The sequence below is a fragment of the Saccopteryx bilineata genome, chromosome 5 (genome assembly GCF_036850765.1).
Source record: "Saccopteryx bilineata isolate mSacBil1 chromosome 5, mSacBil1_pri_phased_curated, whole genome shotgun sequence".
Lineage (NCBI taxonomy): Eukaryota > Metazoa > Chordata > Mammalia > Chiroptera > Emballonuridae > Saccopteryx > Saccopteryx bilineata.
The window spans coordinates 265,833,084-265,857,500 of NC_089494.1; the positions used below are offsets into that span (position 1 = coordinate 265,833,084).

Genomic DNA, 24,417 nt, shown 5'->3' on the forward strand with positions numbered 1-24,417 from the left:
GCACTCAAAGAGCAGCATCGCTTGCAACTGACCCACTTGAAAGCAAGCACTACCGAAGTGTCTACCGGGAGTGGTGACAGACATGCAAAAGCTAATGTTTCTTTTAAGTTTCTGTTTTTCACTTGCAACTGCTTTTTATTTCCATGTGGGGGAACGAGAGGAGAAATGCATCATAGAGGACATTCCAAGTGACACTCTGATCACAGGTAGGTGAGATGTGCTCTGTCGAACGTTGAGCTCAGGATGCTACGCTGTGGCCTCATGACCACTGCTGTGTACATTGTTTAGCAGTCAGTATCATACTGTGGTTTCTCTTGAGAAAGTTTATGAAGTCATGCAAACCCAACATGAAAACAGCCTTTAGAGTAAACTGCATAATTCATAAGCAGGAAACCCAGATGCAACCCCGCAGAATCCAGACTTGATTTGTTTTTCCGGTTGTCAGGTTTCCCTCAGTGAAAGATTCTGATGCCATTAATTCTGCTAAGTATGGTTGAATTCTCCAAAAGTATGTGAGGGCTCTAGATAAGTCCAGTAAAACAGGCAAAACAGCAGACACTAACGTGTCCTCTGACTGTCCGTGTTCCACAGGGTGAGGCACTAAGGGGCCACGCTTTTGCAGGCCTGACACTGGTGCCACACTGGCTGCCCATGGAACCTGCCCTGTCGTGGGACTTCTGCTCATTCCCACCATCACCCAGTCCCCCCAACCCGGTGAGCTCCACTGGCCTGCTGAGGAAGAAGCAAGTGCCAGGGTCTCAGAATTGCATAGAAACTCTAGTATGTTCAACACTCAAATCAGAAACAACATCAGGTGCCCTGATTTCCATCCCAAAAGAAAAAAAAGAGCAGTATGTAAATGCACCTTTTTCTGTCAGTGTTGATTATGGATTCGTATGTCCAGTTCAATTGTGTCAAGTTCTTCTCTGTTTATCTTGGCCGTCACATTGCAAAGTGATATGTTCTATTGCAAAGACTAATAGAACATATCTTGCAGAGCTGAATAATGCACCGCATGTGGAGGTAAAGGAAGAGGCTGCAAAGTGAGACAGCTGTTGGGGATGAGTCGACGGCAAAGAAAACATACAGAGAAGCACTGGGTGGTGTCAGAGCCTCACTGCTGGCATGGTCACTGTGGGAAGAAGCTGAGTTTGGGACTGTGAAGTGTGAATAAGACCACCCAGATTCAGGTCCCAGGTCTGCCATCTAATAACTCTGTGCCTTGGGCAAGGGACTTAACTTCTCTGCTTCATTTGTAAAACAGGATGAAATAATAACGATGCCTATTTCTTTCTATTGTGATGATGACTGAATTGATATTGGTAGAGCTCATAGGACCCAGCCAGACACACAGAATATACTGTTTGTGTTCCCAGACCCCAACTTTTTCATTGCAGGGATGTTCCAACTCCTGGGTGAATAGCAGGTGGCCATTTTCCCAGTAACCTGTGACTTTTTCAGCCTGCATTTGAAAGGATGGCAAAGAGTAAGAAAAAGGAGTAGTAGTCCTTCCCCCTGTCTGCTGCCTTGAGGCCCACCAGCTGAATGGACTTGGCCTGGGACAAACACATTGGCAGTGAGCCAGAGAATCACCTGATCCACTAGACGGTCTAAGGCATAAGGCAAATGTGGTGCAACAATGTTCAGCAGCTGCAAGGACAGGTCTCAGTCTGGCTGGCCTCTCATTCCAAATCAGGAACCTCTTTTAGTCCTTGTCTCTCAGACATTTAGCCTACCCACTTCCTTGTCCTGCTCTGGTCTTCCCCACCTCCACTGGCCCCCTCCCCTGCCTCCTCAAGCCTCCACCTCTGTTCTCCCCACTCTGTTGTCTCTGTAGCCATCACCCCGTGCAATTCTTTAGGTTCAGAACTCAGCTTCTAAAGACTACTGTACTTACTGAGACAACATGGAAACAAGTCAGGTCACTTGTTTAAATTTCTCTTTAAAAGAGAATGAGGGGCCTGACCTGTGGTGGCGCAGTGGATAAAGCGTTAACCTGGAATGCTGAGGTCACCGGTTCAAAACCCTGGGCTTGCTTGGTCAAGGCACATATGGGAGTTGATGCTTCCTGCTCCTCCCTCTTCTCTCTCTCTCTCTCTCTCTCTCTCTCCTCTCTCCTGTCTAAAATGAATAAATAAAGTCTTTAAAAGAAAAAAAATTCAAAAATTAAAAATAAATAAAAGAGAATGAGGTTTTAAAGTTCCAGAATGTTTAATATGCTAACAGAAAGAAAAGGAAAAAGGTAAGAAGGAATGACCAGGACACATGGAAAACAAACAGCAAGACAGTAGCTTAACCCAACTACATTACACTAAAGTGCAAATGGGCAAAGCTCCAATGAAAAGATAAGGATGACTGGATTTAAAAACAAAACAATTACACGCTGTTTCTAAATGAAACACCTTTAATATAGGGAAAGGATTAATGTAAAAGAATGGAAAGACATACACATAAATATGAACTGAAGGAAAGTGAGTATAAAATAGACTTTAAGAAAATCAGTACCCCTGGAGTTAAAGGGGCACAGAAACCAACGATGTGGGGTTTAATAACAGAAAGATGTCTAGACGTGTTTCCTACTTCACTCTTACAAACTTCTTTTAAAGGAATTTGAGCACACAGACCATCAATTAAGTCTCCACTCATTGTTATTTTCCCTGAACTGTAATCATGTCCTAAATCATCAGCCCCTTACTTAGGTGTGCTAAGTAACATAACAGTGTACCCCAAGATACAAGTCTTACACATTCCTTTTAAAAATTCCTTTTATGAAAAAATTTCATTTCATATTTACTGTCTGCTCTGTTCACTGTACGTTGCAAGCCCCTAGATCTGAAGCCAGGACCCTGGCCAGTTCACCTGCTTGCAGTGTGGACACACTTCTGACTGCTGTGGGCCAGGAGCACAGCCCACCTGTGCTGCAGGAAATGGCTCTAAGTTCCTCCCTTGTCTCACCCAGCCATCGCAAAACTGCCACTTCCTGTGAAATCTGACTTGATCGTGAACTTACGCGTCAAATATACTTGGTTAGGGAGTGCTGATCCAGAACATGCTCACATTCAATTTTCAGGTCACCACTAAAATGAAAACAGACTTTAAGTTTTTCTAGCATCTGTGGGGACCTGAGACCATGTCTGATATCCCTCATTCAGGAAGAGCACAGCCAGCTACTCATTTCTCTCTTCACAGCTCTGAGGGTCCAATGGTGTCCAACGAAATACACCCATCTAGAAAGTTCCAGAGAGACCTCAGAGCCAGGTATCAAAATCTACCTGAAAGTGTGATTTTGCTCTTTGGGACTAAAAATAGACACAAGGAATTCAAGGACTTAGCTTTCCACCTCCCTCGATGAAGGCAGCACAGAGCGCCACAGGGGAATAGACTTGATTTAGGAATCAACAAGGTGTGCTTTGCAGCTGCCTTTGTTGCCCAATAGCTGGTGACTTTGAGCTGTTTCCTTATCTGTAAGTTAAGGCTACACCTGCCCCAGAGCAACACCTGGCATGGTAGTGACTGGATACAGGTGATTGCCAATGTTGGTTCCCACCCTCTTGGACTCTGTCTCCAACCTTGTCACTTGACCTCCCAATGTCAGCCCTAAGCTACTAGCAAAGCAGGTGTGGCTGCAACTCTAGCTAACACTTCCTCCACTACCCAAAGGAAGAAAATTTCCTGAGAAGAAGAGAAAAGGCTGTATTCCCTTCCTGGGGACTGAGAAGATGATGACAAAATCAAACCTGTGCACCTGGGAACGCATCAGCCTAGGGTGCCATGGCTAAATGTAGAGTAAGAATCTTGCTTGTGATTTCTTAGAAGCTTCAAAGTCAAACAAATGCTGCATTATTATTTTTTTTTAGGTAAGAGGAGGGGAGACAGCGAGGCAGACTCCCACATGCGCCCTGACCAGTATCCACCTGGCAAACCCATCTGGAACTGATGCTCAAGTACAAAGCTATTTTCAGTGCCTGAGGCTGTCGCACTCTGACAGAGCTATCCTCAGTGCCTAGGGCCACGCTCAAACCAATCAAGCCACTGGGAAAAGGGAGAGAAGGGGGAGAGAAGGGGGAGAAAAGGGAGAAAAGGGAGAGGGGGGGGGGAAGCAGACAGTCACTTCTGTGTGTCCTGACTGGAAATTGAACCCGGGACATCCATATGCCAAGTCAAAGATCTATCCACTGAGCCACTGGCCAGGGGCAAATTCTATATTTTTATGGTGTTTCTCTTAGCTCTCTTAGTAATACTATTCTTTAATAATAGATTCCAGATTGTCTTAAGTGAAAAAAGAGGAGAGAGGTCTTTCAGGCAGAGAGGAGGAGCAGAGAGGGACCTCTGAGGGGCTGTGGTGTAAGTCCCAGCTGATGGCCTGATGACAGCAAGTGATGACACCTGCTAGTCTTTGTGACATTTTTTGAAAACCAAGGCTGTTAGTCCCTTATAAAAGGCAAGCACTGCCTGACCAGCGGTGGCACAGTGGATAGAGCATTAACCCAGAACACGAAAGTTCCTCATTCAAAACCTGAGGTTGGGCTCACCAGCTTGAGCGCAGGGTTGCTGATTTGAGCAAGGGTTACTAGCTTGGCTTGAGCCCCTGGTCAAGGCATGTACAAGAAGCAATCAGTGAACAACTAAAGTGAAGCAACTACAAGTTAATGCTACTCCCTCTCTCCCTTCCTGTTTCTCTCTCAAATCAATAAAAAATAAAACAAAACAAAAAACAGGCAAGCACTGAGAGAAATGAAAAGGTGCCATGGAGCAGCACATCATTAAAGAGAAAATAATTAAAATTCTGAACCAATGAGTTAGCTCCTGGTTGCTCCCTTTTGAAGGTCCCAGATATGACTGCACTTGCCACATACCAAGTTTGCTGTGTTTTTCTTCAGAGCAAAACTTATCAGGAACTAGGAGACAGGAGACGTTAAATAAGTGTTATTATTTATGACTCCCATTCATGTCTTCGCAGAAGACCACGCCACACCTGGGGGTGTCTGAGGTTGGGTGCTCTCTGGAGCAATTCTAAGACAAGGATTCAAGTGCAAGTGATTCATTAAGGAGATGCTCCCAGGAACCAGAGGAAAAGAAGCCAGGAGAGATGAGATTTCAGGCGAAGCCCAGACTCAGACTGAGCCCAGGGGCCTCAGAAACAGAAGAAAATAATGCGGATATGACGACCCAGCACTTCTGCTCTGAGTAGGTGCACAAAAGAAGTAAAAGCAAGGACTCAGACACCCGTTCACAGCAGCATCATTCACAACAACCAAAAGGTGGAAGCAACCCAAGAGTCCATCAACAGATAAGTGGATAAACAAAGCATGATGCAATATTATTCAGCCTTGAAAAGGAAGGAATTCCACCCTGGCCAGATGGCTCAGAGGAGACCCTAGTAGCTGGGAAGTAGACGAAAAGGGGTTAGGCTTTGTTAGTCATCAGGGAAACACGGAGCAAAGCCCACTGAGATGCACACACCAGTGAATGCGAAATGAAAAAAGCAGAAAGCGTCAAGTGTGCAAGCCCACGGGCAACCCTTGCACTCTCAGGCCCTGGACTTCCACTGCATGGCATTTACAGGAGTTGAACACAGACACATCTGTGACCCCAACAAACACATACATTAGCTCACATGCATGAGACTCTTCATGGTGGCACCATTTGTAATGGCTGATAACCAGATCCTGCCCAAAGTCCATCAGGAGACAGATGGAAAATAAAATAGTCACCTGTGGAGAGTGAAACAGTAAGCAGCAGACAGGCCTCACAAACACAGGTTGACTGGGGGCCAACACAAGCATGCACATCCTTACGTAAGGTTCAGAGACAGCAATCACCTGTCTTTAGAAGTAGGAATGGAGGTTGCCTTAGGGAGGGGAGAGGTGTTAGTGAGTGGCAGGGCATTTGGGATGCTGACCATGTTTTGACCAGGGTGATCCGGTTGTGATAACTGGCTGAGTTTCACACTGATCAAGCATGTGTGACGTGTGAAGTGTGTAAGCACCAGTTGTCTGGTTGACCCCGGTATGACTTGGGCATGGAAAGCAATTGCTTTCACATATTAGGAACCCAGAGTAATCCCTTCTAGAATGCTCAAGGTTCCCTGAGGACCCTTGGTTTTTCCTACAACTGTGAACTTTTTTGAGATTCCAGGTAGGAGGGTAGCAGTGAGGTGCTGTGTGGCTGAGAGGTGGTGCATATAATATGTACTTACAGAAAAAAAGTTTGGAAGGATCATACTGAATACAGAGAACTCCAAGAGAGGATTTTTACTTCCTAAAATTCCTACAAGAAATACATTTTATTTTCCTAATATCAACTCAACTGGCTACGGTTCTGGCCTCAGGGACCCACGGTTAGGAGCAGAAAGGACAAGCACAGCAGGGTCACAGGTCAGAGCAGAGTGCCTGAACAGCCTGTGCAATGGGTCCGGGGAGACCAGGAGAGGCACCTACAGGCGACTGGGAGAGGGTGTCTGCACGGCGGTGGCAACCGGCCTGCACACAGTCAGCTGGCAGCCAGTGTCCACTGAACGCACACCCCAGAGGAAGGGTGTCTGGGCACTGAGGCTGGTCTGCAAGCTATGTAGGAACCACACTGGTTTGAAGCACTCAGAGTCCCCAGGTGGGGAGTGTACTTTGTGGTGAGAGCAAGGCCCTCTGTTAGTAAACTGAGCTAAGTCTTTATCCTGTTCACCCTCTTATTGTCTGGATGGTTCCAGAGAAGTCACTTAGACCTCAGACAACTCCTCTGAGACAGTGGGGATTACTATACCAGCTTTACAGGATTGGGGGACTCGATGCGAACTGACAGAAAACACTGCATATTGAAAGCCCATAATAATGTCCAAAATCACTTACCAAGTGCTTGTATGGTGCTCACAATGTGCCAAGTTCGGCCCTAGCCGGTTGGCTCAGCGGTAGAGCGTCGGCCTGGCATTCAGAAGTCCCGGGTTCGATTCCCGGCTAGGGCACACAGGAGAGGTGCCCATCTGCTTCTCCACCCCTCTCTCTCTCCTTCCTCTCTGTCTCTCTCTTCCCCTCCCACAGCCGAGGCTCCACTGGAGCAAGGATGGCCTGGGCGCTGGGGATGGCTCCTCGGCCTCTGCCCCAGGCTCTAGAGTGGCTCTGGTCGCAACAGAGCAATGCCCTGGAGGGGCAGAGCATCGCCCCCTGGTGGGCAGAGCGTCGCCCCCTGGTGGGCGTGCCGGGTGGATCCCGGTCAGGCACATGCGGGAGTCTGTCTGTCTTTCCCCATTTCCGGCTTCAGAAAAATACAGAAAAAAAAAATGTGCCAAGTTCTGTGGTAAGCAGCTTACAAATACTAATTTATTCTTCATACCCTAACAGATATGCCTTTACCATCCTGGTTTTACCAATGGGGAAACTGAGGCATGCAGTTCAATGTTTTGCTCGAGTGTCTGTTTCTAGCCAGAAACCCATACCATTGTGCCATCATGTGGTGAGAAGCACAACGGAACAGCCTGTCCCTGCTCTGTATATGTGCTGTCACCTGGGCTGTTCCATCCATACCAGAAGGCTGGCTCTCCCAGACTGTGCCCGAGCAGTGCTTCTCTCCTGCCATCTGGTGGTAGCCTAGGGGCATAACACCTGCCCTACGCTTCCTTCCTATTCAGGGGTTCAGGTTAGGGGGCGCACAGGGCTGGGGGATGATGGTGAAGGCAAACAAAAACTACCTCACTCGTTGAGGACTCAGGCAGTGTGCCAAGGACACTGGTGTTTTAACAATGACTCCACTGACATTCATTCAAAACACTTTACTGAACATGTACTGGAGGGCATTTCTACTAATCCCACAAATCCTTATGGAGCCTCTATTATGGAGACAAACACTGCTCTTGGCTTACTGCCAGGCCCCAGCCGCACAAGGAAGAGGATACAGCATGTCCCTTGCACTCCAGAACCTTACAGAGTGCAGGCACAGGATGACAACCAGAACAGCTGGCACCGCTGACAAGAGCCCAGTGTGGGCAAGTCTGAAAGAGTGACAAGAGCCAAGTCCCAAAGAAGTGGGAGGGTGGCCACTGTCAGAGAAGGGACACCCCAACCACTCCCACCAGAGGCAGGCAGACAGGGAGTGAGCATACTTGGTGGTAAGAACCATCTCAGAGGTGGGGCTGGACTGCAGGAAGAGCAGAGCAGCAGGAACCAGTTGGAGAATGGGAAAACACAACAGAGGCATCCATGTGGTCATATATTTGGGAAGCCACCAGTCAGCATGGCTATGTGCTTTTCTTCAGGACATTCAACTGCCTCAGCAAAGGTGCCGATCAGGGTGAGTCAGTGAGAGTGCTCCAAGTATTCCGCTGTTGTTGGGGGATGTTCTACAAATGTCAGGTTGGTCCTGCTAGTCGACAGTGCTGCTTGTTCTTCTGTTTCCTTGCAGACATTGTCTAGCATTTCTACCAGTTACTGGGGTCTATTTCTCCTTTCCGTAGTTTTACTTCATGTGCTTTGAATCTCTCTTTAATGCATGTAGGATGATGACATCGTCCTAGTGAATTGACCCCTGTATCATTATATAATTATAATTATTACCTTTGTCATTGGTAATTTTCTTTGCTCTGAAGTCTTTATCTGATCATTGTAAAGCCACTCAAGCTTTCTTATGACATATGTCAGAATGGTGTGTCTTTTTGTAATTTTACTTTTAACCTGCCTGTAGCATTATATCCAAAATGAATTTCTTGTAGACCGCATAATATTGGGTCATTAAAAACATTCATCCTACCATCTTTGTCACATCTCTGTGTAGACCAGTTACATGTAATATAATTACTACTTTTTGAGTTTGTTAATTTTAGAAAAAGAAGGAGAGAAAGAAACATTGATTTGTTGTTCCATTTATTTATGCATTCATTGTTTGATTCTTTTTTTTTTAATTTTTCTGAAGTTGGAAATGGGGAGGCAGTCAAGAATCCCACATGCGCCCGACCTGGATCCACCTGGCATGCCCACCAGGGGGCGACGCTCTGCCCATCTGGGGCGTCGCTCCGCTGCGACCAGAGCCATTCTAGCACCTGAGGAGGAGGCCATGGAGCCATCCTCAGCGCCCAGGCCAACTTTGCTCCAATACAGCCTTGGCTGCAGGAGGGGAAGAGAGAGACAGAGAGGAAGGAGAGGGGGGGTAGAGAAGCATATGGGCGCTTCTCCTGTGTGCCCTGGCCAGGAATCAAACCCGGGACTCCTGCACGCCAGGACAGCACTCTAACCAACTGAGCTACCTGACCTAAGTATATGTAATGTAATTATTGATATGCCAGAATTTAGGTCTGATTTTTGTTCCCATTTTCCACTCCTTACGTTCCTGTGGGCCACTTGAACATTTTGTAATATCGCATTTTGCATCATCTGTAGTATATTTCACTCTGTTTGTATAGTTGTTCCTGGTGGTTGCTCTTGGGATTACAATACACATATCTGACTTATCAGTGTAGGAGAATCAATATTTTACCATTTCAAGCAGAATATAGAACTTCACTACCACGTAAGTCCCTTTGCCCTCCCACCCTTTGCAATGTAGCTGTCTTAAATATTACATCTATATACTTTGAGAACCATCAGATTTTCTTTCTTGCTTTCAACTATCAAACATTTAAAAACTGTCTTTTGAAAAAACAATCTGTTTCCCAAGATAGTTACCCTTTTCATTGTTCTCTCCATTCTTTTTTTTTTTTTTTTTTGGTGGGCCATCATCTTTAATCCTAGCTTGTATCCAGCGGGCAAGAAATACACACAGTGGGCTCCAAAACCCACTCATTCAGTGCTCACAAAGCTACTGACTTATTCGAGTTTCCTAGAATCAAAGGTATCTCCCTCACCAGACTTATTCACCTCTGTTCCCCATCTTCTCTCTGTACAAACTGGCTTCTCCCTCAGCACTCCACCCGCTTGGCTGCTTCTCCTGGCCTCCTCCACGTGGCCTTTTCTGCTCTCCTCTCTAATGCTAATATCAGGAAACGAGATATTCTCCATTCTGATATTCCAAGTTTCCTTATCATTTTTTTTTCTGTTTGAAGAACTTTGTTTAGCCATTATTTCAAAGCAGGTATTCTAGTAAAGCAGGTATTCTTAGTTTCCCTTGAGCTAAGAATATTTTGCCTTTGTTCTGAAGGATATGCTTGGTGAATATAAATTTGTTTGACAATTCTTTCAACACTTGAGAAATGTGCCATTTCTTTCTAACTTCCATATTTCTGATTAGAAATCTACTGTCATTCAAATTGTTCTACCAGTAATGCATTGTTTGCTCTATTTCCACATATATTTTTTGTCTTTAATTTTGAAAAAATTTGATCATGGTGTCTCCAGTGAAGGCTTTGGGGAAACTTATCCTGCTTTGTGTTCACTCAGCTTCTTGATTCTGTAGGCTTTTTTCTTTCAACATGTCTGGGAAGTTTTCAGCTATCATTTCTTCCAATGTTTATTCAGTCCTGCATAGGCACATTCACTTTATTGAGCTTTGCTTTTGGTGCTTGGAGATGTTGCATTTTTACAAATTGAAGGTACAACTCTCTACCAGCAAAAAAGGCTACAACTTGCTGAAGGCTCAAATGATACCAGCATTTTTAGCAATAAAGTATTTTTAATTAAGTTATGCATGCTGTTTTTTAGACATAATGCTATTACACACTTAGACTACAGTATAGTGTACACATAACTTTCACAAGCACTAGAACATCAAAAACTTCACATGACTCACTTTATGGCAATATATGTTTTATTGAAGTGGTCTGGATTGACCTGCAACATCTGAGGCATGATTGTACTCTTCTCTGGGATTTGTAAACTAAAACCTTCGAGTACTGTCCCACAGGTTCATGAAGCTCTTTTTTTTTTCCAATCTATTTTCTTTCCATTGAATAGATTTGATTATTTCTATTGATCTAATTTCAAGTTCACTGACTCTTTTCTATCCTCTCCACTCTTTTACTGTGTCTATTAAGTTTTCAATTTCAAATATTGTGTTTTTCCTGTTCTAATGTGTCCATTTTTTCTTTTATACATTTCTACTCTTTTTTTTTTTTTTTTGTATTTTTCTGAAGTTGGAAACGGGGAAGCAGTCAGACTGACTCCCGCATGTGGCCGACCGGGATCCACCCGGCATGCCCACCAGGGGGCGATGCTCTGCCCATCTGGGGCGTCGCTCTGTTGCAACCAGAGCTATTCTAGCACCTGAGGCAGAGGCCATAGAGCCATCCCCAGCGCTGGAGCCAACTTTGCTCCAATGGAGCCTTGGCTGCAGGAGAAGAGAGAGACAGAGAGGACGGAAAGGGGGAGGGGTAGAGAAGCAGATGGGTGCTTCTCCTGTGTGCCATTTCTCTTTCGTTGAGACTTCCTATTTTCCCATTCTTTTAAGGGTGTCCCAACTTCTAGTTGATTTACTTTATGATGGCTATTTAAAATTCTTGTCAGATAATTCCAACATCCATGTCAGTGCACTGTTGGTGTTTATTAAATGTCTTTTCTCATTCAAGTTCAGATTTTCCTGATTCTTGGTATGCTGAGTAATTCTGTAATGTATCCTGGGCATTTTGAGTATTATGTATGACTATGAATCCTATTTAATTATTGTTTCAGCAGGCTGTCAATCCATTTCGATTCAGAATACACCCTCATGTTAACTTAGTTTTCTGAGACTTTGCACTGCTGTTCTGGTCTACCCTGCCTGTGTGCTGCATGTTGGCCAACTTGAGACCTGGGCAGTATTCCACACCACAGGGAGAGTCTCAAAGTTTTTGCTATGTTAATTCTGGTTGGTTACATGTACAGGCTGCTCAGAAGTGTGCTGCATAACTTCAGATATAGTCTAAAAGATCCCTTTCTCCAGGTCCCTCCTCTCTGTGATCCTCCCTCAGCTCTCCAGGGTTGAAGACGGGTGCTGCCTCTTTGCTGTCCTTAATGCAGGGCAGGCATCCTGACAGGTTCCACATGTGAAGTGTCCAGTGGAGATGGGTCCAATTTCTTTCTTTTGGAACAGAATAGGTACACTTGGACAGGTTCCAATCCACAGGATCACCCTATTCCAGATCCTTTGGCTAGAGAGGTTTCTTCAGTGGACTTTCTCAGTTTTTCCTCTCTCAATTTTGTCGGTTGCACATTGCTCTAGCTCCTAGGTGTAGAAATATAGGTGGGGGGGAAACAAACTCAATGTACTGCTGAGTCACGCTCTGAGTCACGAGGTCCTTAGCCAGTGAGCTTGTTTCTCCACCTTTCAGAGTCTTCTGACAGTTTCCCAGTGCTTTCAGCTGTAAGGAGCAGGAGGAACAGGGTAGAATGCACTTGCTCTGTCTTTTCCAGAATCAATGATACTTTTAAAAGAACTTCTTGAAGTAGACCATTCTAAAAAGTATAGAGCATACATTATATATAGTAGGAAACTTCTGAAGGGAAGAGGCTAGGTCCATTCAAAAGATGTTTAAGGCTGCAGTCACTCAGCGCAGGCAAGCTTCAAACTGAAGCCTTCTGTCCCAGGAAATGTACTCTCTCAATTGTTCTCCACTCTCTCACTTTCCAAGGCTGTCCCCTGCAGTCAGCACGAGGGTGAAGCTCCCATCTCAGGTCCCTGTGGGGGCTGTCCTCTTGCCTCCCAGGAAGGCAATGTGCACTGGAAGTAGTTCTGGGCTTTGGAGGCAAATAACTTCACTGGGAATTCTGCCTCTACAACTTATTATTACTAGATGATTCTGGGCTGTGACTTTATCTCTGAGACTCAGTTTCCAACTTGTAAAATAGGAATAATAACACAGAATGCAACACTTTTTACAGCCTCCACCACTAGTACCTGGTCCACGCCACCTAGATTATGATGATAGCCTTCCACCTTTCCACTCTTCATGCTTCTACATTCTTTTCTCACACAAAAATTTCAAAATGAAAATCACATAATTTCACTCTTTCAACCAACTGCTTCCCCAAATCCTTACAATAGACCAGTAGGCCTTCCGTGGTCGGGCCCCTGCTACACCTTCAACCTTATCTACCATTCTCTCCCTGCTAACCTTCCTCCAGCCACTCTGCTGTTCTTTAAACATCTAGGCATGCTCCTGCACAGAAGGACCTTTCCCAAGGTGGAGACAGCATTGCCTGGTGCTGAGAGAAAAGGCATACACTGCTTGGCTCTGAACCCTGACTCTGCCACATGCTAGGTGTGTGCCCTTGGCAAACTCCTTTTTCTATGCTTCAGTTTCATCATGTGTAATATCATCATAAAAGCAGTATCTACCTACATAATGTTATTAAAATTCAGAAAATATCTGTAAATTCCTTAGAATCCAAACTGTAGCAGGAGCCTCTGGAAATGGTGAAAGGATCTGACATGAACACACCAAAGCTTCAAGAAGAAATTATGCGGGAAGTGTTCAGGATAAGTCACAGGAGGGAGAAACTGAAGGCAGGGGAACTACTGAGGAGGTGTGGGAGAAGGTCTCAGCCTGACCCTCACAAAGTTACGTTCTAGGTAGAAAGTTTTCATAGGCTTATCTTCTTTACTGTCCTCACAGCTGTGATACCTGAGAGGAATACGAACTGTCCCCTCTTCTCTGCCTAGAAAACTGAGGCTCAGAGCGGTGAAGTAACTTGTAGAGAAGAGTGAGATGGGACCAGGAGCTCAAATCTTCCTATATATTCCAGTTTCCCAACTCTGCTATGTGACCTAATCACCAAGGTGCAAACTGTTCAATAGTGAGATTTTGTGTGGTGGCACAGTGGATAAAGCGTCGACCTGGAAATGCTGAGGTCGCCAGTTCAAAACCCTGGGCTTGCCTGGTCAAGGCACATATGGGAGTTGATGCTTCCAGCTCCTCCCCCCCTTCTCTCTGTCTCTCCTCTCTCTCTCTCTCTCTGTCTCTCCCTCTCCTCTCTAAAATGAATTAAAAAAAAGTGAGATTTTGTGATTGGGTACACTGAAATATACAAGTTAATTTATAAGTAAACATATATAACTATTCCTTACACTTATTTTATAAAGTGTCTTATCTTATATTTTTGAAACAGGGTCTTTCAAGATACAGCAATGGGACATGGTCAGACATGATTTCCTTGAATCTGCTCCTGGTTTGGGGCTGTTTGTGACTGTTACAACTTACAGTGAGGAGGTAAAATATTTTTTTATGTTGCATTATTAAAATTTTTCATTTTCTAAAATTCACATGCTGTGTATCTCACAAACTCTTTAAATCTCTGCATAAGCACTCATTAAGTAGCATTTACTAATGTGTAGACCTCCAAACAAAGACACTGCACAAAGATGGAGAGGGTGCCTGCTCCAGCAAGCCTTGTCTAGCTGATGCCTGCAGAAAGTTTAAAAACAATACAAACTGAGGTTTGTGGGACTTGCTGGGCAGAAAGACCCACAGCCAAGGAGTCCGAATGGTTCTGGCAGGGGCCGCACCTCCTCCCAACCCCCACACCTAGCATGAGGGTCAGATAAGCCACTTCCCCATCGTGTTCTGGCAGGGGCTTTCTCTAGTACTCAGCAGCCTCCAGGTTGGTCTGGTCTCTCTGGGATTTAGTAAAGGAGTAGGAGAGGCACCATGAGCAAGTGGAAAGCACATGGGTTTTGGAGTCAGCCAAGTTAACCTGTAGACCGTCTTCTACAAGCTGAATCCTGTGCAGGTTCTTTTCCTGCTTTGATTCTCCATTTTCCCATCTGTACAATGAATATAACAGATGTCCACACCTGATCATGCCAGTTCAAGATACTCTGTACTGCTCAGTCCAATAACTCAAATACAGTTGCAAGAACTACTTCCCTGTGGACTTGGAGTTGTTCCGGGATGTGCTCATCGGGTGAGGGTGGTGGTGGCGCATAGCCTTGTAGAACAGGCATCTCCTCTGGTGTGAAGAGGGTACTTGATGTAGACAGGACAATGTTCTTATTCTCCTGAAAACTGGGTGATACATGGGCCTGAGCTCAGGGCAGACATGACACCCCTACGCATGTGGGGACTGGAGCTGGCTCACTGGAGACTCCATTCCACCTAGACTACTTGATTCCTGCCTGTTGTAGCAGTCGTCTCTTGGTGCACCTGGCACTTCCCGACAACAGTTCCACTGCCCAACTCCAGTCACCTGCATGCCACCTCCTGTGTTTCTTGTCCAGTGATACCAAAGCCTAGGTCTCCTGTCCTTTTCCAGGAGTCTTTTATAAGCAATCTGTAAATGTCCCCATGGTTTATTAAACCCAGAACCCAAATCTTAGTTGTGCTAAAAACTGTCACAGAGGCCCTGGCCAGTTGGCTCAGTGGTAGAGTGTCGGCCCGGCGTGCAGAAGTCCCAGGTTTGCTTCCCGGCCAGAGCACACAGGAGAAGCGCTCATCTGCTTCTCCACCCCTCCCCCTCTCCTTCCTCTCTGTCTCTCTCTTCCCCTCCCGCAGCGAGGCTCCATTGGAGCAAAGATGGCCCGGGCTCCTTGGCCTCTGCCCCAGGCGCTAGAGTGGCTCTGGTCGCAACAGAGCGACGCCCCGGAGGGGCAGAGCATCGCCCCCTGGTGGGCAGAGAGTCACCCCCTGGTGGGCGTGCCCGGTGGATCCCGGTCGGGCACATGCGGGAGTCTGTCTCTCCCCGTTTCCGCTTCAGAAAAATAAAAATAAAAAAAATAAATAAACTGTCATAGAAAAACCTGTTCACTGTTATTAAGATAGAGAAGGTTTGTTCTTCAAAAACACAACTGCCTGAAACAATACCTCCTTCTAGGAGAAATATTTTCATTCATTCTGCATTCAACAAATTTTATCATTGGCTTAATATATGCCCAACCCTCCTCTTGGCCTACGAGAGACAACACTCTCACCCACAAGCCTTATTTTCAGGAAGGCCCTCTGTTTGCAAGATAACAAACAGCTCTACTTTCAGCATTTCTTACAAGCTAAGATCCCCTCTTAAGATCCCTGTCATTGCCCTGCAAGGACTCTGTTCCTACTTGGGCCAGTGTGTCTGAGGCATGGGTTGCCCCTGACCATGTGTCCATTCCCATGCATGTGTTTTGACAGTTCAAGAAAACAAGCCAGTAGGATAGGCAGGGCAGACCAATCAATGATACATATGGACCACACAAACATGCATTTTGTGCTCCATTGTTCATTACCATATTCCACGTCCAATATGCCTAATTCATTTTGTAGAAGAAAACTGTGGTTCTGAAATATTAAATGACAGACAAGATCTCATTGTCAGTACGTGGCAACACCAAAATTTTAACTCAAGTATGTTTTTTTCCCAATACATCAAACTAGTAGGCATTCAAAACGTGTGCTGACTTGACTACCCACTGAAAGTAGACTAGTTTAGTTTCCTTGATAGAAAACTAAAATTCAGAAACTAAATTTAATGGATAATGACCAGTCACTGAATAGTTTTTCAGAGAAGAGTTGTTATTCGTTTAAAGTTAGAAATCAATTGTATAATCTGACCCTTGAATGAAATCTAATTTAATAAAATTTCCCAATCAACAGCTTGTTAAAGGGAATTAAGTATATGACAAGATACTTTAATTTCCTGCAAATCAAAATTTAAAAACTTAAAAAAAGGAAGAATATTTATTGAATTTCTCTATTTGTAATATATACCTGAGTTTCAATGATTTAATAGACTATTTTTTTTTAGCAGTTTTAGGTTCACAGCAAAATTCGGCAGAAAGTACAGTTTCCACATGCCCTTTGTCCCCACAAACAGAGCCACCCCCACTATCAGCACTGATGGTGATTCTGTTATAGTTAGTGAACCTACATTGACACATTATCATCACTTGAAGTCCATGGTTTACATCAAAGTTCAGTAATACTGTTGTGCATTCTATGGGTTTCCATTATAGTATCACAGAGTAGTTTCATTTCCCTAAAAACCCTGTGCTTCCACTATTCACCTCTCTCCTCCCTAACCTTTGACAACCACTGATCTTTCCATTGTCTCCATAGTTCTGCCTTTTCCAGAATGTCACATAGCTGAAGTCGGTGTGTAGCCTTCCAGGTTGGCTTCTTTCATTTAGCAACAAGCCCTTAAGTTTCCTCCATGTCTTTTCATGGCTTGATAGCTCATTTCCTTTTAGTGCTGAACAGTATTTCATTGTCTGGATGGACCATCTAGTGAGGGACACCTTGGTTGCTTCTGAATTTTGGCAATTATAAATAAAGCTCCTATAAACATGTATGTGCAGATCTTTTGTGTCGATACAAGTTTCCATCTCAGTTGGGTAAATAAATAGCATATTTGCTGGACTGTAAGTTTAGTTTTGGAAGAAATGGCCAAAGTGTCTTCGGAAGTCACAGTACCATTTTGCATACCCACCAACACTGGATGAGAGTTCCTGTTGCTTTACATCCTTGTCAGCACTTGGTGTCAGTGTTTCAGATTTCTGCTGTTCTCCCAGGAATATTGTTTTTAATTTGCAGTTCCCTAATGAGATATGGTGGGAGAATCTCTTCGTATGCTTATTTTCCTTCTGCATGTCTTCTTTAATGAGGTGTCTATTCAGATCTTTTGCCCACTTTTAAACTGATTTGTACATTTTCTTATTGTGGTTTTCAGAGTTCTTTGTTTATTTTTGGATAACAGTCTTTTATCAAAGTGTCTTTCACAAATATTTCCTCTCTGTGGCCTGCCTTCTTACCCTCTTGACATTGTATTTTGCAGAGCATAAGTTTTAAATTTTAATAAAGTCCAGTTTCTCATTTCCTTCCTGGATCATGCCTTTGGTGTTGTATGTAAGAAGCCATAACCAAACGCAAGGTTATCTAGATTTTCTATGTTATCTTCTAGGAGTTTTATAGTTCTGTGTTTTACATTTATATCCATGAAGCATTTTGAGTTAATTTTTGTAAAAGGGGTAAAAAGGTGTGCTTACATTCATTTCTTTGAAGGTCAAAGTCTACTTGCTTCAGCACCCTTAAAGACAGTTAACAAGGGCTGTCTTTGTAACTGTTGTCTAGACAGGGAGACATATTCCTGGTGTTTTCTATCCTATCGTCTTCTCAGAATCCTCTCTTACTTCAAAACATTTTAAAACCTCTCTTATGATTTATTCCTTGACTAATGTGCTATTATTTAGAAGTGTACTTTCAATAGCTAAGTATTTTGGGATTTTCCAGCTACCTTTCTGTTACTGAGTCCTACTTTAATTCCATTGTGTTCTTAGAGCAGACACTACGTTTTTATTATTTTCAATGTGTTAAGGTATACTTTATAGCCCAGTGTGGTCCATCTTTATGAATGTTCCATGTGAGCTTGGAAAGAATGAGTAACCTGCTGTTGTAGGATAAAGCAGTCTGTAGATGTCACTTATATACAGTTGGGTGACAGTACCATTGAGTTCAACCGTGTCCTCACAGATTTTTTGTTTGCTGAATCTGTCCATTTTGATGGAGAAGTGTGGGCATTTCCAACCATCATAGTAAAATCTTGTTTCTCCTTGCAGTTTTTTTTTTTTTTTTTTTTTTTTTTTTTTATAGGGACAGAGAGAGAGTCAGAGAGAGGGATAGATAGGGACAGACAGACAGGAAGGAGAGAGATGAGAAGCATCAATCATCAGTTTTTCGTTGTGACACTTTAGTTGTTCATTAATTGCTTTCTCATATGTGCCTTGACCATGGGCCTTCAGCAGACCGAGTAACCCCTTGCTGGAGCCAGCGACCTTGGGTCCAAGCTGGTGAGCTTTTTGCTCAAGCCAAATGAGCCCGCGCTCAAGCTGGCGACCTCGGGGTCTCGAACCTGGGTCCTCAGCATCCCAGTCCAACGCTCTATCCACTGCACCACTGCCTGGTCAGGCACTCCTTGCAGTTTTATCAATTTGTACTAACAAGGTTTGATGCTCTGTAGTAAATACATAGGATTGTTTTATCTCCTTGGAAAATGGACCTCTTCATCACAATACAATGAATGCTCTGTGACTCCATTACCCCTGATGGTTTCCCTTTTTCAGAAGTCAATAAAGCTACTCCAGCTTCCTTCTGACTATGGTAAGCTTAAAGTTAGCATACATATTTTTGTCCATTCCTTAACTTGTCATCTGTATGTCTTTATATTTAAAGTGAGTTTCTTATAGACAATATATAGTTGGGTCTTGTTTTTTGATCCATTCTGACAGTCTATCTTTTAATTAGTGCATTTAGATCACTCATAGTCAAAGCAATTACTGGTGCAGTTGAGTTAACATTTACCATATGTGTCAGTTCTCTAATCACGGCCCTTGTTCTTTGTTCCTGTTACTGTCTTCCACTCTTTTTCTATCTTTTGTAGTTTGAACCGAAATCTGTGATTCTATTTTATCTCCTTTCTTAGCATATCAGTTATACTTTATTTTTTTAAAACATTTTTTGTGGCTGCCCTATTGTTTGAAATATATATTTACAACTAATCCAAGTCCATTTTCAAACAATATTCTACCACTTCGTAAGTACAGCAAATGCCTTATAATAACAAAGTACTCCTAATTCTTCCTTCCTATCCCTTGCAGCATTGCTGCCATTCATTTCACTTATGCATTAACTATAATCATCAAGTACACTGTTGCTGTTAATTTGAACAGACTGTTATGTGTTAGGTCAGTAAAGAAAAAGAAAAATTTTAATTTTACCTTCACTTATTACTCCTGATGCTCTTCTGTTCCTTATATAGATCCAAGTTTCTGACCTACATTGTTTTCTTTCTCTCTAAAGAATTTCTTCTAACATTTCTTGCACAGCAGGTCTATCAGTGACAAATTCCCTCAATTTTTGTTTGAGAAAAATCTTTACTTCTCCTTCATTTTTGAAGGAGAATTTTGCAGAATACAGAATTCCATGCTGGTGAGGTGTTTTTTTTTTGTTTTTTTTTTTGTTTGTTTTTTTGTTTTTTTTCTGGTGAGGTTTTTTTATCCCTCTTTTTCTTTCAAAACTATTTCATTCCACTCTCTTCTTACTTGATGGTTACTGAGAAGTCAAATGTAATTCTTATTTTTGCTCTTCTACAGCTAAGGGTTTTTTCTTCTGGCTTCTTTCAGGATTTTATCCTTGATATCCACAGTTTTAATATGATATGCTTAGGTGTAGTTCTTTTGGTATTTAACTTGATTGGTGTTCTCTGAGCTTCCTGATTCTATGGCTTGGTACACAGCATAAATTTGGAGGAAGTTCTTCCTCACTGTTGCTTTAAATATTTCCTCTGTTCCTCTCTCTCTTCTCCTTCTGGTATTCTCTTATGTGCGTGTTACACCTTCTGTAGTAGTCCCATGGTTCTCGAATATCCTGTCCCATTTTTTCAGTCATTTTTCTCTTCTTTTTAGTTTTGGAAGTTTCTGTTGCCCTATACTCAAGCTCAGAGATTTTTTTCCTCAGCCATGTCCAGTGTATTAATGAGCTCATCAAAGGCATTCTTTCTTTCTACAGCAGCATTTTTATCTCTAGCATTTCCTTTTCATTCTTCCTTAGGATTTCTCTCTCTCTGCTTACACTGCCCATCTGTTCTAGTATAATGTCTACTTTTCCCATTAGAGCCCTTAGCATATTAATCATAGTTTTTCTAAATTCCTGTTCTGATAATTCCAGTATCTTGCATGTCTGAATCTGATGCTGGCTCTGTCTCTTCAAACTGTGTCTTCTTGCCTTTTAGTGTGCCTTATAATTGTTGTTGAAAGCTGGATATGATGTACTGGGTCAAAGGAACCCAGTATTGGTTCTCAGAGGTTCTTATGTGTCCTCTGTATCTGCTGGTCATTTCTTTAATTTTGGAAGCAGCTGTTTGTCCTGTTACTTCAATTCTCTAACAGGTCAAAGAAGAAGTGGATTTCTTTCTGTTTAGCTTTTTACTTGTTAGGACAAAGTGACAACTTCTAAGCTCCTTACATGCCAGACTAAAAGTCCTATACCTGTGTGTGTTTTTTTAATTCCTTATAAACTAAACAGAAACTCAAAGTTCCCCAACAAAGATTACCAGTTTGGTGTATATTCTTTAAAATCCTAATGAAAACATACAGAAATATATATGTGCATGCGTGTTTTTACAAATGATGCTTTTTTAACAACGAAAAAAAGGACTCTATTCTGACTCCTCTACCAGAGGGTACGATGGACACTTTCAGTTCAGATATGGGTATAATACTCTCTTTTATTGCTATGTTAATGTTTCTTTATTTGGCTTTGCCTGAATTTAATCAGTCCCCACTGAAAGGTATTAAAGTTATTTCAAAAATGCAATTTTGCTACTACAAATAACATCGCACTGGATATCCTTTTACACATAACTTTATCTACTTGTGCATTTCTATAGGATAAATTTCTATAGGTAGAACTGCCAGGTCAGTGGTTCAATATAAACTGCCAAACTGCTCTCCAGAATGGTTGTTCAGCTTGCATTCCCAAAACAGTGTTTGGAGATACTATTTCTCAATAATGTCCTTGGGCACTTTTAAATCTTTGCCAACTTGCTAACAAACAAGGGATATCCTACTATGATTTATATATTTTTTATTACTAGCAAGTCTGAGTATTTTTCATGTTTATTGGCCATTTGATTTCTTAAGAATTGCACAATTTTTACTAGATATATAGAGAAGATTTACTTTTAAGAATGGCAACTAGAAGATAATAAACTACGAAAATCCTCAATCCTAGGTATTATTGTCAAAGTTATATGGTCCGCAAGGAACATTCTATTTTACTTCACATTCACCTGGCGAACACATCATTTGCTTAGAATCTAATTCTACGAGGCTTGTGTCATTCGGAGGGAGTAAGCTGGTAAGTACTCCCCTCCCAGTCCCTGTTGATGAACACAGCGTCAACACTATTCAGGCTTGACATCAGTATGCAGAACCATGACACCCGGGCTGGCTAGAAACATTAAAGTCCTGTGCTCAGATCTCAGCGCGACAACCAAGGAGGGAGCTGGAGAGCTTGGAAGGGGTTCAAAGGAGTGCTACAAGTTGATTAAAGGGCTTGAAAAATAAGAAGTGTGAAGAAAGGTTAAAAGAACTGTGATTATTCAGGCTTGAAAACAAGTGAGGGCTAAGGGTGAATAATGGAATTCCAATAAATAAAACACTTCACGGTAGATGGTGATTGGCTATTTCCTAAATGTGCTGAGAATGAACGAGGAGAATTTGTACTTTAGCGTCAGAAACTCAGTTGTGTGTAAAGAATTTTCCTGAGAAGAATAAGATTCTCAGCACCAAACACATCTGCCTAATAAATTTGATGTCCAGGAAGGTGTAAGTACCCTTAGGTCAGTAGATTACCATTTGGTGCATTATTTTACAAAGAACACTGCTGAGTAAAACAGGGACTAGCGTGGCAGTGAAGGAAAAAGGGAGATGAAGAATGTGGGGGCCGCCTGCTCTTGAAAGGGGAAAGAGGAAGGAGAAAGGAACCAAGGACACGAAGAGGGAAAATGAAGGGAAAAGGGGAATGTTCTAAAACATACTTCTTCCTTTTCACTGTCTGCACAGCGGATCCACTTAGACATTCACATTGGAGAACATGACCTTCATGCTGCCATTGCTCAAGCCAAGGACAAAGTTAATGAAGTTAGCTTCAAGCTTGAACATCTGATTGAGCAAATTGAGCAAATAGTCAAAGAACAAAACTATCAAAGGGTCAGTCTGCCTGTTCGGCTCATTTTATCTCTTCCTTCCAGGAACGTAATTCTGTAGACCGGGGGTTGGGAACCTATGGCTTGCGAGCCAGATGTGGCTCTTTTGATGGCTGCATCTGGCTCACAGACAAATCTTTAATAAAAAAAAATAATAACGATAAGAATATAAAACATTCTCATGTATTACAATCCATTCATTTCCTACAGCTCATGTTCATGTTTGTGGGTGGCTGGAGCCAATCACAGCTGTCCTCTGGGACAACACCAAATTCTTATTGGCTAATGCATAACGTACACAGATCGTTATATGGCTCTCACGGAATTATATTTTAAAATATGTGACGTTCATGGCTCTCTCAGCCAAAAAGTTTCCCGACCCCCGCTGTAGACAGTTCCTGAACCAAGGAAAGAATATATTGCCTGTTCTCTTGGTTTTTCTGTCTGAGCGAGACTGTGTGAACACGCAGGGTCTGGGGAAAGGGCAATCCTGTACCCTGTCTGCTGAACCGTGAGCTTCTCTAGGATAGGAGGCAGTGACCCAGCCACCTTTAGGGTGTGAGCTTACAGAATCAACAAATCAGTACTCCAAACACAACCCATGTATTTGAAGAGGCTCAGTATGCCCACTTTCTAAATCACAATTTGTCTCCTGTGACATTATGTGTTTTCTGGGCCACAGTACTTAGTGGAGACTCTGGTCAGACAAGGGCTCAAATACGCTCCACCACTCACTAACCTTGTGTCATCTGTAGGCTTCAGTTTAAATAAGATGAGGGTAGGTGTGCTTGACACAGTGCCAACTTAAAGAATCCAAACCATAAAAATCTACCACTATTTGGTAACTTTCATTTTGCTTAATGGTGACAAATGTATAAAATAGTAGATTAAATACCTGATATTTTACAGCAAAATACAAAAGCATCTTACAAGGTTATTCTTTTTTTTTTTTTTCCACTGACGAGAGAAAGAATGAGGAATGGAATGAGGGAGGAAGGGAGACAGGAGAGGGAGAGAGAGAGAGAGAAACATCAACTCATTTAACTTAGTTGTTCCATTTAGTTGTGCACTCATTGGTTGCTTCTCGTACGTGCCCTGACCTGATCGGGGTTGAATTTGTGACCTCTGGTGCATAGGGACAATGCTTTATCCACTAAACCAGTGATCCCCAACCCCCGGGCCACGGACCGGTACCGGTCCATGGGCCATTTGGTACCAGTTCACAGAGAAAGAATAAATAACTTACATTATTTCCATCTTATTTATATTTAAGTCTGAACGATGTTTTATTTTTAAAAAATGACCAGATTCCCTCTGTTACATCCATCTAAGACTCACTCTTGACGCTTGTCTCGGTCACGTGATACATTTATCCGTCCCACCCTAAAGGCCAGTCCGTGAAAATATTTTCTGACATTAAACCGGGCCATGGCCCAAAAAAGGTTGGGGACCACTGCACTAAACCACCTGACCAGGGCCACAAGGTTGATTCTTACTCCTTGTCTTTGATGATAACACACTTGGCTTAAAAAATCAGAAATGACACTTAGGTTTAAGATGCTAAGTAGGAAACATTAAATACCATGAATGAATGCATACAGCACCTTTCCTTCAAATTCATGCAGTAAATACTTTAAGAAACTAAACCTGCCTATCTCTCTTCTGTACAGGACCGTGAAGAAAATTTTCGAATGACCAGTGAAGACACAAATAGCAATGTTTTATGGTGGGCTTTAACACAAACATTAATCTTTATCTCAGTGGGAATTTTCCAAATGAAATACCTTAGAGATTTCTTTATAGCCAAGAAGCTTGTTTAAACTATTAATAAAGACAAATAATGACCTGCTAA

General features: G+C 42.9%; 1 protein-coding gene across 1 annotated transcript; it reads left to right on the forward strand.

The window, feature by feature from the left end:
* Positions 1-24,417, forward strand: LOC136338283 (transmembrane emp24 domain-containing protein 11). Its single transcript, XM_066280502.1, has 5 exons — positions 1-206; positions 14,001-14,101; positions 21,590-21,715; positions 22,423-22,569; positions 24,236-24,417. Exons 1-5 carry the CDS (start codon positions 83-85, stop codon positions 24,383-24,385), a joined length of 648 nt encoding a protein of 215 aa, XP_066136599.1. The 5' UTR covers positions 1-82; the 3' UTR covers positions 24,386-24,417.

What these genes read in the sequence shown, in the direction of transcription:
- LOC136338283 (XM_066280502.1), top strand. Translation starts at nt 83, where the DNA reads ATGCAAAAGCTAATGTTTCTTTTAAGTTTCTGTTTTTCACTTGCAACT. An exon ending in CATTCGGAGGGAGTAAGCTG is followed by an intron (nt 21,716 to 22,422) that starts GTAAGTACTCCC and finishes CTGTCTGCACAG; the next exon opens with CGGATCCACTTAGACATTCA. An exon ending in AAGAACAAAACTATCAAAGG is followed by an intron (nt 22,570 to 24,235) that starts GTCAGTCTGCCT and finishes TCTTCTGTACAG; the next exon opens with GACCGTGAAGAAAATTTTCG.